The 14,512-nt window shown below is 42.5% G+C and overlaps 1 protein-coding gene across 1 annotated transcript in view; it reads right to left on the reverse strand.

The window, feature by feature from the left end:
• Positions 1 to 6,492, reverse strand: part of LOC310880213 (DCC-interacting protein 13-alpha) — a 29,907-nt gene extending 23,415 nt beyond the window's left edge. The window contains exons 1-2 of the mRNA XM_083795692.1: positions 6,326 to 6,492; positions 1,895 to 1,993 (exon numbers count right to left, since the gene is read on the reverse strand). Coding sequence (XP_083651818.1) covers positions 1,895 to 1,993; positions 6,326 to 6,379 — 153 coding nt within the window. The 5' untranslated portion in view covers positions 6,380 to 6,492. The remainder of the gene's footprint in view (positions 1 to 1,894; positions 1,994 to 6,325) is intronic.
• Between the last annotated feature and the right edge of the window lie 8,020 nt (positions 6,493 to 14,512).

Genomic DNA, 14,512 nt, shown 5'->3' on the forward strand with positions numbered 1-14,512 from the left:
ATTTTTAAATCACATATTTGAAAAGGATACTACTACAGACACGGAACTTGAAAAAAGGAATCCTGATTGAAGATTTTCAGAAAACCTAAGAATCCTGCCCTTCCATTTCTTAAACATTACTGAGAGTTACACGTAATCAGTATCAACAAATAGAGGTTCCCAGCTTGCACTATGCACAGTGACATCTGTATTTTTGGTGCTATGCAGTACATATTTGCTTTTGTTTCAAATTAGCTGTCCTAGTTACTGTAAATTAAGAATTTGTTATCTGTGAAGGAAAGAAAAGATTAGAATGGACCTCAGTACTACCTGGCTACAAATGGCTTTGACTCATACACATGCAGAGGACCTAATTAGCAGGTTCATGGTATGGAAGAGCTTCATCTTTCACAATGCAGATAAACAGGAGAAAGTACAGAAATTAAAAGCAAATAGAAAGGCAGTAAAATAAAATTACATAGCAGGAAACCTACAATAAATACACTAGTCATGAAAGTAAAAACAGGAAAATAAAAATAGGAAAAGCAAGACTAACAAATTAGTAAAAAAGTTAAACAGTCCAAGTGTACACCAATTAAAAATACAACCATAAACGTAATTGTTCAGAAAAACACACAAAATAAATTCTGCCTTTGGTGTAAAAGCACAGTTACTAATTGGTGGTAAGTAAAAAAGTATGAATATGTTGTGGGTAAAAAAGAATGTCCCACTTGGTACACACTATTATGCACCTTAAGACCACAATGGAGAGCATTTTAGAAACGCCTGGGAAATACAGTAAAATAAGTAGAAGATGAGAAAATGGGAAAAAACTGGGAGGAGTGACTGACACGCCAGAAGGTTGTGCTGCCATTCAGCGAGACCTGGACAGGCTGGAGAGATGGGCAGGAAGAAACCAAATGAGGTTTAATAAGAGCAAGTGTAGAGTCCTGCACCTGGGAAGGAACAACCAGACATATTGGTACAGGCTGGGGGACGACCTGCTGGAGAGGAGCTCTGAGGAGAAGGACCTGGGGGTCCTCGTGGACAACAGGTTGGCCATGAGCCAGCAGTGTGCCCTGGTGGCCAAGAGGGCCAGTGGGATCCTGGCGTGCATTAAAAGGAACGTGGCCAGCAGGTCAAGGGAGGTGATCCTCCCCCTCTACTCTGCCCTGGTCAGGCTTCACCTGGAGTACTGTGTCCAGTTCTGGGCTTCCCGGTACAAAAAAGACAGGAATCTCCTGGAAAGAGTCCAGCAGAGGGCCACAAAGATGATACGGGGCCTGGAGCATCTTCCCTATGAGGAAAGGCTGAGAGACCTGGGTCTGTTCAGCCTGGAGAAAAGACTGAGAGGGGATCTTATCAATGTTTATAAATACCTGAGGTGTGGGAGACAGAGGGATTTGGCCAACCTCTTTTCAGTGGTTTGTGGGGACAGGACAAGGAGTAATGGCCACAAGATGAAGCACAGGAAGTTCTGCACCAACATGTGAAAGAACTTCTTCACGATGAGGGTGACAGAGCACTAGAACAGGCTGCCCAGGGAGGTTGTGGAGTCTCCTTCTCTGGAGATATTCAAGGCCCATCTGGACGCCTAACTGGGCAACCTGCTCTAAGGAACCTGCTTTGGCAGGGGGGTTGGACTCGATGATCTCTCGAGGTCCCTTCCAACCCCTACAGTTCTGTGATTCTGTGATAATCTTTCTACTTGTCATAAGAAGTTCTATTGCAAAAGAAATTCCAGGTGACAGTCAGAATTTAGTTCTCACTATCCCCTAGCATAGAGAAAAACAATCATTTAATTTCATTTCCACATAGTTTTAAAAAATATATATATCACTTATTTTAAAAAAGCAAGAGACATGAAATGTCATTCAAAAACTGTATATGCATTCAGGAATTTCCATAACACTACCTGTGCATCATATACTCTGTGCATCGCTTGAAATAACTGATTGATGTAATTGGAAATTGCAGCAGCATCTTCTTCAAATACTCCCAGCAGAGAACGGGTCTGCAGAAACATTAGCATGGCAAATTAGCAAAGAAGTATTTAAATGTAACAAAATTCCAAAGTTAAGTAGCTTTGTTTCAGGTTTCATTACTGAAAAATTTATAAAGCCCCAAACATTGTTTACAAGAATGCTACATGTTACATATCAGTTTTTTTAAAAAAGGTATCTTAAAAAGATATCCAAACTCCATCTCGCCAGTACCACCAGCCTCTCTCCAGGTTAAAACAATTACATTTTCAGAAAGGACCAACAGGAATGGATAAGTATAAAAACGCTGGAACTGCGGGCAACCACTGGACCCACTATGGTACACTCCTAAGGAAAATGGTAAAGCTGACTGACCAGCATGCCAGGTACGCACATTTCTTCTGCAAGGAGGAGAGCCGTGGCTTTCTGGTGCTACCCATCCTGCACAAAGTCAGCTGCTGGCTGTGCGTGGACATACAATTCACCTCTGCAATAAGAGTCAATTCCACGGCCAAAAGACTGAGAAACTGAAAACAACCAAAGCAAACCAACCAAACAAGAAAACAGCTCATAGGATCTACATCTTCTTGAGATTTATGTTTCCTCTCCCTCACCACTCCACAATGAAAATATCTGCCCATTTTGTCCAGTTCCCCCAGCTCGCCAGTCAGCCTGTGCCTTAGCTAGGGGCACCCACAAGGCTGATGACTGCACATCCTGTTGATCACTTCCCCAGTGGCGCAAGCAGCACAATCTCTTTATCACTGTCCACCTATTAGACTTCAAAACACTGACCACCAACCTTTAAGTCTAACTGGTCAGCAGCTTTTTCCAAGCAGCTGCAGCCTGTACCTGCCCATTTTGGCCAGAAGGAGTTACTAGAGACCATATGAAACCCTCGGTTAGGTCAAGGCATGCACAGCTCTCCCACGTGATGAAATGACTGACTAGATGAGAAGGCAATCAGGCTGCTCAGGCATAATTCATGCTTAAGTTTAAATTGATGCTTACTCAGTGCTTTTGCATCCTTTTTGCACTTGGAAGCACTATCACTCCTCACCAGGAGGGCACCGAATAGCTTGCTTCTGCCAAGACAAAACACCAAAACTGGAAGAGCAGAGAACATACCTATAGCTCTGCAGAAGCTGTATTTGCTTTTCCTAAGAAAAAGCTACATAATACTACACTAAAATATTGGTTGGGATGCTTGTATATAGAAACAGGAATATCACTTGCAGAAAACACAGAATAAACCCTTTAACTCTAGTAATGTCTTAGCAAGAAGACTCTGCTTCATTTTTAGGTTCATACTAAAATTAATGTCCTGATAGAAAATGAAGAGAATTGTGAGTATATAAGTGATTTTTTTCCTCACAAATTATAATTTTTAAACACTTGAAATTGTAAATTCTCTTTCTTAGTCTTCCTTAGACTCATTAACTTCCTTTAAGGAGGAAGGGATGGAACATACGGGACCTGGGGAAAGAATGAAAGACTGGCGCAGGACATCAGGGAAACCTCTGATGAGATTAGCGAAAAGCACTGGATCACACTGCACATGAAACAGGGTGTTTTTATTATTAGAAGTTCTTTCTAACTTGAATACTTGTCTTGAAATGACTTAGAATGCACTCCATCTTCCCTTGAAGCAAGGAGGTCTCTTTCAACTACTTTTCTTCATTTCTGCTTTTAATGATAACCAAGCTATGCACACTAAACATGTATAAAGTATGTTATTTGAGCATGAAACTCTAGATGAGTGATTGTCTCACAAATATGATCATACCATATAATGCCCACAGGATACCTAAGGGGAAAAAAAAAGCAAACAGCATTGCCAACACAGTAAATCGCTTTAATGATGGTTTTGGTTTATAAAACAACTAGAAAAAAAAGTGTCAGGGGTGGGTGGAGGAAGAAGAGGTGGAGAACTCAAATATTGCAGGTGTGGCAACATGTTGTGTCATCCTAATGACACAAGTGTGACTCTTCCATTAAAGGGAACAGACATGAAAGAATGCAAAAGGAAAAAATTACATAGTACCATAACCACTGAATTATATACTCATGACCTTTAAACTTGAACATAAGCAAATCTGACCTTGCCATTTGAAAGGGTTATCAGGTTGAGTGTCTGGATTATGTTTACTCTTTAATACAGAACACTGCAGAACATTGTAAAAATATCACTTGTTGATGTACAGACTTCAAATTGACAATGTTACCACATTGACGGAAAGAAAATAATCTGAAACTGAAAACACTGACAGATACTGCTTAAAAAAAACAAGGAGGAATTGTTTACTCATGTTTCTAGTAAAAAAGAAATGGAATTCGGCATGTTCTTTAAGATGCTTTCATCCCATATATATGAGCAGATATACTAGAAGCTACCAGTAATAAACAGCACTAAGAAACCACCCAGTCAGAAGTCAGTGAATTGTTAAACAATTTATGTTATCACACATATTGTATTCTAAGTGATAGGAGATACAGCCTGTACTGTGAAGTCTCTTGGCCTTTTTATTGCGCAATGGCTTGGAAATGCAAGTAAGAGAGCAGAAATTCTCTCTAAATAAATTATACATACACTGAGTATGCGTATAATATATGCACTAAGTTCATATTGAAATTGTGCTGCATTGCTTGGCAGAAGACTATGTAAAATGTCATTTGGCTTATGACTAGAACTGGTGTGGCTAGTTTTTTGTCCTGCAACAAGAAGAAATCAATGGTTTTTGCCATTTTAGAAAAGCCTTTCTTGCCCTTAGATGCAGAATAAGTTTGATTTGAAGCTTATATAACTGAAGCCAGCATTTCAAACCAGTCTAAAGGTGCAAAATCCTAGTCCACAGATCAGCACTGAAAAACTATCTAGATTGATTGATTTAATATTACAACAAAGCAATATGAACACATAAATCAGAAAGCCATGGCAACTCTTAAAGAGAGCACGGTTTCGTCTCTCCTCAAGCAATGTTTGTTGTCATTTTCATTGCACTAATTACAAGATAAAAGAAACAAACTGATGTAATAGAAAACTATAAGCCACAGTTACATTCTTCTAAGGGGTGATTACCAGAATTCACCTGAAATATCAGGTTGGCTGGAAGACAGAAAATTTTGTAGCTCAAATAGGAGAAGATATAGGCAAATCTAATAGCTTAGGTATATTAGTAAGTAAAGATTGTCTAATTAGGCTTTGCTAATCTGTATTCCTTACAAACAGCTTCAAATGAAAGATTGTAGAATTGACGATTATGTTCCAATATGCAGCTTTAGCCTGAGCTTCCGAAATGACATTTCAGTCTTCAGTACTTGAAAAAAACTCAACATCTCACTTATCAGGCATCCTAAGTTTATTTTACATTAGACATTTCCTATAAATATGAATAGTTCTGATTTCCATATACTGAGAACAGGCCTTCAATGGACAATTATGTTAAATTACCATCATTATAATGCTTTCATATTTTTTTCCTGTTTGCAAGCATACATCTCTGGGCCAGAGACCATACTACAGAAAAGATCTCATCCAACATCTGCTACTAGAGCTATATGGGGCACTGTTCTTTGGAAAGTGATGATATACTTCCTACATGGCCTTCTTCTGGCACCTTTTTTAGGCTGTTCCTCCACTTGACGTAGATTTGCTAAAATAGTTGTAATTTCAGGGATTAACATTCCATATTAAGCAAGTGAAAGTTTCTCCTTCTGTGGTTGAGGGACCAAAACTACCAATGCATATGCTTTTACAGTACAGGCAATCTTGCTCGTCAACACAAATAATGCGGTAAAACAAGGATCTAATTCAAAAGAACAAAATTTAAAAATACGTATATATTGTAAATTTTATTTATCCACGCCTAAGAAAAGTGACGGTACCAAGTACCTGCTGTTGTTGCTACCAGTAAGGGAAACCAGTGCAACTGAAGACAGCATTTCCTGCTTCACGGGAGCACGAAAGAGCTGGCGATATACCGCACGGCACCGCTGCCAAGGGCAGGCAGCAGGCGCAGAGGTGCAGGTAACAGAGTGACCACAGGCACCCCAGCACCACGCGCTCCCTACCCAATCACAGCATTAACAAACACCACGATAACCTCACCCAATAACCTAACGTTATGCGCATCTATTAAAACTTTCCCGTTTTTTATGCCAGACCAAGATACTAAAAACCCTTTTGAGAAGCCAAGACGGCGTTTGCGAAGGCAAACCCCCTCAGACCTCCCTCGGACAGCCCCCCTCAGGGCCAGGGGACTCTGAGGGGAGCCCTGAGGAGGGCGCTGAGGGGGGGAGTACAGCGGCGCTAGGCCCGGAGTCCGCAGGTGGGCCTTCAGCGGGCCGCATCCCGCCGCTCCTACCTGGGGGCTGTCCTCCAGCGTCTCCTCGATAGGCAGCTTGTCGATGCCTGGCATGGCGGATGGCTGATGGGGACTGACAGGGGCTGAGCGGCGCCGCTGCGCTCCCGCTTCCCTCAGGCGGCCCGGGGGACTGCGCCCCTCCCCCCGCCGTCACCGCACCGCCCTGCGCCGCGCCGGATGTCCCGCCCACCCGTCCGGCCTACCTATTGGCTCTGCCGCCAATCCTGCCTCCTCGCTATTGGTCAGCGATTCCGTCTGTCTGCCAGTAGGGATGCCTGAGGGGAGCTGTCCAGAAGGAGGGGGGACTGGAGCTGTTCCCGCCTCGCGGTGGGGCGGCCAGCGCCAGAGGTCGTCGAGTGAAGGTGCTGAGAAAAATCTAAGCGATTTCATTTTTTTTATTCTTTTTTTAAGTGCTCTGTGTGTTAAGCCATGTGTCTCCCAGGCCCAGTGGTCTTTACTCTCCCCGCTGTAGTCCCCTCAGAGAAAAGGGGTGCGTTGAGGGGACGGCGCCTTGTGTCCCTGTCAGGGCGGCGGCGGCGGCTGCTGTGCCCTCTGGGTGCCACCCGCGTCCCCTCTGAGGGGGCCCGTCTCATCCCTGCCACGTCTCTCTCCTCCACCTATCAGGATTTTCTCAACAAATAATTTATCTCCCTACCAACCTCGTATTTTTTGTGGCTGTGTCTTAAAAACCCCCAAAGCCCCCAAATGTGCTGCTGATCTCGATTTTAACACTTCCGAAGCAGGATTGTAATTCGCCCTAGTGGCCCCCTGCTTTCTTAGCCTGCATGGGCCTGCTGCTGCAGGTTGGTGCCCAATTCTAGGTGCTTCCAACAACTGTGGGTGCCTGCTAGAACTAGGGTGTTTAGACTCAGATTACTGTGTTTTAAATTATTCCTGAGGGTTAATTTATATTTTAAGGGTAAATCTCTTAAGGGGCATAGGCTAAATACAGCTTGATAATTGATGTTATAAATGACTGAGTCCCAAATAGGATTACAATCAGAGTTTACAATTTATTAAACGAATAGAGGCAAGCAAACAGCGCTGGGTGCGCCGGGAGTCTCTGCTCCACCGGGACGCACACCTGTTACGTAAGGCGGCTGGTTTTTATGCTCCTAGGCTAATACATATTCATTACTACTTCTAGAAGAGGCAGGGTTATTATAATTGGTTTCCCGAATCCGAAGTCCTCCCAGGTGCGCCTGCTTATCAGTCTCTGTTAGTTTCTCGGGGGCCGCTCGGACAGGGAGGCTCATATTCTTCCTCCTTATCTAGTGGTCTCTTGGCCGGCTGTCAGAAGTTACTGCACATTCGTGCAAAGTCAGCAGTTTTTCTCCGAAGAAATCCCTTTGTTCTCTTCTCGCCTAAACCCAGGCCTCAATGTTAACCCTTCAAAACCCCTTAGTGGCACGAATTGCTGGACCATTTCTTACAATTCCTCCCTTTTTTTTTTTTTTAATCATCAATTCGTGTCTCTCCTTCAACCTTTGTCAGTAACAATTGGATTTCATCAGTCAGTTCTCGGGGTGTCCACTTCTTAAGCATCATTATCGACACGTCACCTTTTCTCTCCACTGAAGTCATCACAAATTGGGTGCTATTTATTACTCGCCGTATCAACAACGTAAAGCAAGGTATCATACAAGGTATAAACAATAATGTCACTATACCACATAAAAATAAAAACAGCATCCTTTTAACCCATGGTTCACCAGGCAACCATGAAAAGAAATCCCAATCCATACCCTTCCAAGTTTGTACTGGGACGTGGGCTAGCTTTCTAATTTCCTTTGTTATCTGCTTGACCACTTTTCCATTATCATCAATCTGTAGACAACAATTAGAATCGTTCAGTTTTCCACATACTCCCCCTTCTTCTGCTAGTAAATAGTCTAAGACCATTCTATGTTGGAATATAGCATTTCTCATTTGAGTGGATTGGTCAGCCAAAAGATCCAAGGCTGTCGCTGTTTGATTTGTTACAACTTCGAGGATAGCTTGCAACCTAATTATTCGGTTCAAATTATAAATAGGTTCTCGGGCTCCTGATATCAACTCATTTGGGTTCCAGGTGGCTGGCCCATAATGCTGTATGATTCTTTCAGGAGGCCATTCATCCTTTCCCCATTTTTGGGCACTATCCCCGGATAAGGAAGTATCAATAGATCGTTTTACTCTGTTCAGGTCATCATATAATCTTATTCCTAAATGATTTCCTTGTGTTTGTGACAATAAAAATAACAAGGGTCTTATGTACCCCCCATAGCATATTCCCGACCAGTTTCCAGGTAGCCTCTTGTAAGCATGTTTGCTACACACCCAATAATGTCCCTTTAGGGCCCACGTCCCGTTTGGAAAATGACCATCCCATCCATCTTTACCCTTTGGGGCGTGATAATACAGAGTGTCCTTGTTACCGAGTGGTCCTGTTACAATGTCTGCCCCGTTTGTACTCGTATATGCACGCTTCCAAGCTCCCACGTTGGGTTTCCACTTACAGTCACAATTCAGTTCTCTTTGGCGACCTGTCATATTATAAGCCTTTTTCGCCGTCCAATCTTGAGAGTGTGGGAAGCGCCTTCAATCATGGGGTTGGGCCCGCTTTCAGAGCTTGTGTTACCATTCAGCCCTTCAGGGTGATCCAGCTCCTGGAAAAACTAATCACAACTTTATTATGGGTTTAAAAGGTTCTCATGTTATTTTTCTCAGGACAAACTGATCTTGGTGTGGGAGAAGTCCGGTCGAGGCACTCTCACTCGGCGGTCAATACCCATAGGGGTTGCCTCCCTCGGTAGACCATACACGCCGCAGTGGAGGGTCCTACCCCGGTCTTGCCTTCTCCCTTTCCTCCCTTCAGCCTTGTCCTCTTTATCCAGTGCCCTTAATTCATGCAGAACCTCATTGCTGGGATATCAGTTCCTCTTTAGTCTCAGTTTCAGTTCCCCAGGAGTGGACTCAACCCTCCAGGCTTCGGTAGTTATTGGTCCTTTTATTCTGGATGCGTGGGTCCAACCCCTTCTTGCTGTTCTCACAGCTGTTTCAGTAGTAAGTAAAACAAGGTACAGTCCCTCCCATCGGGGGTTCAATGATTCTTCTCTCCAGGTTTTTATTAAGACCTTGTCTCCTGGTTGTATTTTATGAATAGCAAATCCTAAAGGTGGTGTCTGAGTCATCATCCCAATTTCTCTTATCTCCTGTAATCTCCTTCCAATGGTAATTATGTATTTCTGGATACTATGATCCTCAACTACATTGTTCCCTAGGGGCATCCCTTGAGAATAAGGCATACCATATAACATTTCATATGATGATAATCCAGTCTCACTGTGTGGTTTAGTTCTTATGTTTAAAAGTGCCAATGGTAAGCATTTCGTCCAGGGCAGCTGTGTCTCGATCATTAACTTAGCCAATTGTTGTTTTATTGTTTGATTCATCCTTTCTACTTTCCCTGAGCTTTGTGGGTGCCACGGAGTGTGGTATTCCCACTGAATACCTTTCAAGGGGTACATCCTTCAAATCTTTGTGGCTGGCGTATGTTCGATTATTTGCACACAACTGTGTTCCAACGGTCCTTCTTCTGGAACAGTTCCTAGAAATACTGCTGGATATAACAGGTTAGTCGTTTTCAAGGTTATGTCATCTTGTTCAGTTAGGATTGCCTGATATTTCACCATCCAGCTGGGTGATAACCAGTGCCCCCCCCCCCCTTTGTTCCAAAACGGTTGTTACCATATGTGGTCCAAAAACTTCAATACGTTTTCCCATTTGAAGGCAAATAATTTTCTACTATCTTTATCAAGAGGTATGCAAAAGAAGGCATCCTTTAAATCTATCACGGTAAACCATTTGTATTTCCCTTTCACAGATGTTAACAATGTGTAAGGATTAGCTACTACCGGGTGAATATCCTTTGTTATTTCATTTATTGCTCTAAGATCTTGTACAAATCTATACTCGCCATTCGGCTTCTTTACTGGAAAAATTGGAGTATTGTATTCCGATTTACATTCTTCCAGAATCTGATATTTGAGAAATTTGTCAATAATTTTCACCATTCCCGTGCCTAGCTTCTATCTTAAGTGGATATTGTTTGATTCAAACAGGTTTGGCTCCTTCCTTTAATTCCACCTTTACCAGTTGTGCCAGTTTCGACTTCCCTGGTATATCTGTTTCCCGTACTGTTGCTATAACTGCATTTTCTACTTCTCTTGGAATATTAACAAAGGGTTTATCTTTGATCATTAGGATTTGGCCTACTTTGGACTCAGGTACCTTCATTATTAATTCTCCATCCTCAAAGGTTATTGTTGCATCTAATTTGGCTAATAGATCCCGTCCCAAGAGTGGCATCGGGCATTCTGGTACATACAAAAATTTATGGGTTAGTTCCTCACCCCCAAAACGCAAATCAAGGGGTCGTAAGAATGACCATTCTTCCTCTTTCCCTGTGGCTCCAATTATTGTAGTTGTCTTAGTTCCTAATCGTCCTTTTAAACTATTTAACACTGAATATGTTGCTCCTATTACATTTACAGCCTAATTAACACAGAGAAAGAAGCTCCCATAACCAACAAAAAATTCAAGCCTCTGTCTTCGTTTCCTAGCTTTATTTCAACTAGTGGACCTGCTAGGGTAGATGCCCCAGGTCCCCATCATTCCTGACTGTTGTTTGTCCTGCAGCCTAAGACAATTTCTTTCTGATATCAGGGGCTGATTGCCCTGGAAAGAGGTTAGCCAGTTGCCTCTCTCTCTCTTTTTTTTTTTTTTTTTTTTTTTTTTAAGCCAGGTCCTTTTTTTTTTTTTTTTTCATTGCATTTCAAAGTTGGTCCAGAAATTCAAAAATTCCATAAATTCCATAGGGGTTTCTTTTGGACCTTGTTGGAACAGATTCTCAATTCCCAATAGCCAATTTAACCAGATTTTAGTATTTACATAATTTCCGGGGTGATTAGGGTCTCAGTGAGGGGGTCGGTCAGGGGAATGCAATCGTTGAAAGTTCCCTGAGCGGTCCCATTGGCAATCTGAGCTCACACAGGAACTCAGGTTGTTTCAAAAGTTAGCTGCTTTTCTGTTTCCACGACAACTCTCTCGGACCCATCACGGTCCCCCTGCCCCAGAGGGCTCACACCCGCGATTTAGAGATCTCAGCCTCGGGTTGAGACGGAACTATTAGCATTCCTACATCCTCTTCCCCTGCTCATTCAACTTCAAACAGCTCTGTTAAATACTACATGCCACACAACCTTTAACACCTTCAACAACCCTTTTAACACTTCCTTTATCTTTCTCCAGCCCGTACTTTTCTAATGCCAACACCAAAGGCTCAGTCAGGGGCCAACTTAATTCCAAACCTTTTCCCTCCAACATGCTGAAACAACATATCACTATACAACATTTCATCCTATTTTCCTTCTCTCCTCAAAAACATTAATTGCAAGACACTGTTATAGTCGATTGATCCATAAAGTGGCCATTTAGTTTATATAGTGGCCACAATTGATTGCAATACTTAGTGAAAGTCCTCTTGCTTTCTGTGCCCCCATTTCTAACAATATCCTTCCAATGTGCCAATATGCACCCAAGGAGGCTTTTTCTTTTTTAGGACGTCTTTTTTTTTTTTTTTGGATTTTCCCCTTTTCCTTGATTTCCCATTCCCTTTTATTTATTTATATTAGTTACTGTCCCTTGTTTCAATTTCCACGCAAACCTTTTTATTGCAGGTTTTTACTATCTTTTCCTAATCTTCTTCCCAAATGTCCCAATTCTCTGGGATTAAACTCTTCTTTCCACATACAAACTTTACTATTTCAGATTATTAATGAGCCCCATTCCAATCATAAATCCGCAGGACTTCGGAAAAACACCTGAAGCACTCAGCCTTCTGTCTTCTAGACAAACAATACCACCTTTTCCACAAAATTTACATTTCAATAAGACCGAATTTCAAGCCAAATGCTAATTTTTCTCATGCACTTTGTTAGTAAGCCTACACAAAACAAGGAATCACTCCTGTGTATCCGTCAAGATGGGGGTTTAAAAAGGTATTGAGGCCTAAATAAATTCGCTCTCCCCCTTCTTACCAAATTCCCAGGGCTCAGGCCCGAACCACCAAAGAAGTGGCTCTCCATTCTACCACTTTGATAATCAGTCAGCCCCTCTCCCCCGATACTTGGGAAACTGACCGAACACCACCGCGAATATACCCAAACTTCTAAACTGTTACTTAGATAATGCTCCCACCTTCCTCCTTGACACAGTCAAAACATTTAAGAACAAAACAGGATTACAAGATGCACCACCGGGGGTGGATTGTTAGGATATAGAGGTGGTAGGTTATCCAATGACTCCCATTCATCATCTTTTTCTTTTTCCTTTTTTTTTTTATTTTTTATTTTTTTGTTCTCTTCTTCGTCAAACTTCTCGTCTGCTTTTAGTGTAAATATTGAGGCTGGAAAAGGACGTGAGATCCTGATCCATAATCCTGCATAATCACTTTCCTCCTGGCTAAAAGGTTCCTTTGAATTAACATGTATATTTAAGGCCTGGCAAACCCAGTCTTCAAAGGATCCGAAAACGGGCCAAAAGACATGTGGTCTTAAAGGCTCCTTTGGCCATTCTGTCATACAATACTGAACCATTTTTAATTTACTTTTTCCCTTTTCTGGGGCCCCTATCGTTCCAATTTCTAATCATTATCCCTAATGGACTTTCTGGTGGTATGTCTGGTAATTTGCTCCCTTTTCTCTGGTCCCGGGTCTTCAATTTTGTCTGACCCATCTAGGAATTTTACTGTGGCAATTCCTACAGCCCTTGGTTGCCTTAGTGAGAGTGTCTTGCAGGGGGTTTAGGACCTATCACCCACCCACGAATCCTATAGGAATCGCTTCGGTCCTTCACCGGCCAAGTCCCTCGCGGGAGATTGGAACCGCGGTTAGAAGACCTCCACAATCGCTTCGGAACTACGTTCCGTCTCAGTCACACTCTCACACACACAGGCAACCGAAACCCACCCAACCGAACGGTATACGCCTTAAATACTTACGACTCCGTCGTCTTCGTTCGGATCTTCGCGCGCAGAATTACGGGCAAAATATAGTGCTGCAGCCGGCAAAGGGAGCTCATAAAAAAATCTAAATCTTTGCTTGCCCTTATTCAGGTTCAAGATGGCATTAGCCCTGACCTGACTCGAACAGGAGCCACCAAATGGTGGGGGCGCCCCTCCTAGATCAAGTCAGAATTCAGGAACCAAGACCATCCCGGACGAGCCCCCAATTGTTATAAATGACTGAGTCCCAAATAGGATTACAATCAGAGTTTACAATTTATTAAACGAATAGAGGCAAGCAAACAGCGCTGGGTGCGCCGGGAGTCTCTGCTCCACCGGGACGCACACCTGTTACGTAAGGCGGCTGGTTTTTATGCTCCTAGGCTAATACATATTCATTACTACTTCTAGAAGAGGCAGGGTTATTATAATTGGTTTCCCGAATCCGAAGTCCTCCCAGGTGCGCCTGCTTATCAGTCTCTGTTAGTTTCTCGGGGGCCGCTCGGACAGGGAGGCTCATATTCTTCCTCCTTATCTAGTGGTCTCTTGGCCGGCTGTCAGAAGTTACTGCACATTTGTGCAAAGTCAGCAGTTTTTCTCCGAAGAAATCCCTTTGTTCTCTTCTCGCCTAAACCCAGGCCTCAATGTTAACCCTTCAAAACCCCTTAGTGGCACGAATTGCTGGACCATTTCTTACAATTGAGAATATCTACCTAATCTGTCACTTATTTGAAAACATGAAAATATGCTGTGTCCAACAAGGCTGCACACTTATTCTCGCTCTTTAAACGCTAATAAAAGTAAAAGCAAAATGTACAGCATAATTGAAATTGCAAGCAGATTAAACTCTGAAATTAGTTGATATTTCACTTCTGTGTCTTAGAAAGCAGCTGGTAACTTTATAGATACATTTCTTATTATGAAGGAAATAAAAAAGGCTGGTTTTCCCTTGCTGGTTTTGCCTTTTTGTGGCCAGGTGAGCCTGGTATAAAACCAGGTTAGAAAGTATGCCAAATCATCCCATGGAGCCAATGTTAATAAATTATTGTGCAGACTTGCAATGAAGACCTTGCTTTATGTTGTATCAGGTCACATTTTACATTCAAAAGCAGATAAAACAAAGGGGTTTATGGTGTTAAAAG

This window comes from Anser anser (assembly GCF_964211835.1).
Source record: "Anser anser genome assembly, chromosome: 12".
NCBI classification, from domain to species: Eukaryota; Metazoa; Chordata; class Aves; order Anseriformes; family Anatidae; genus Anser; species Anser anser.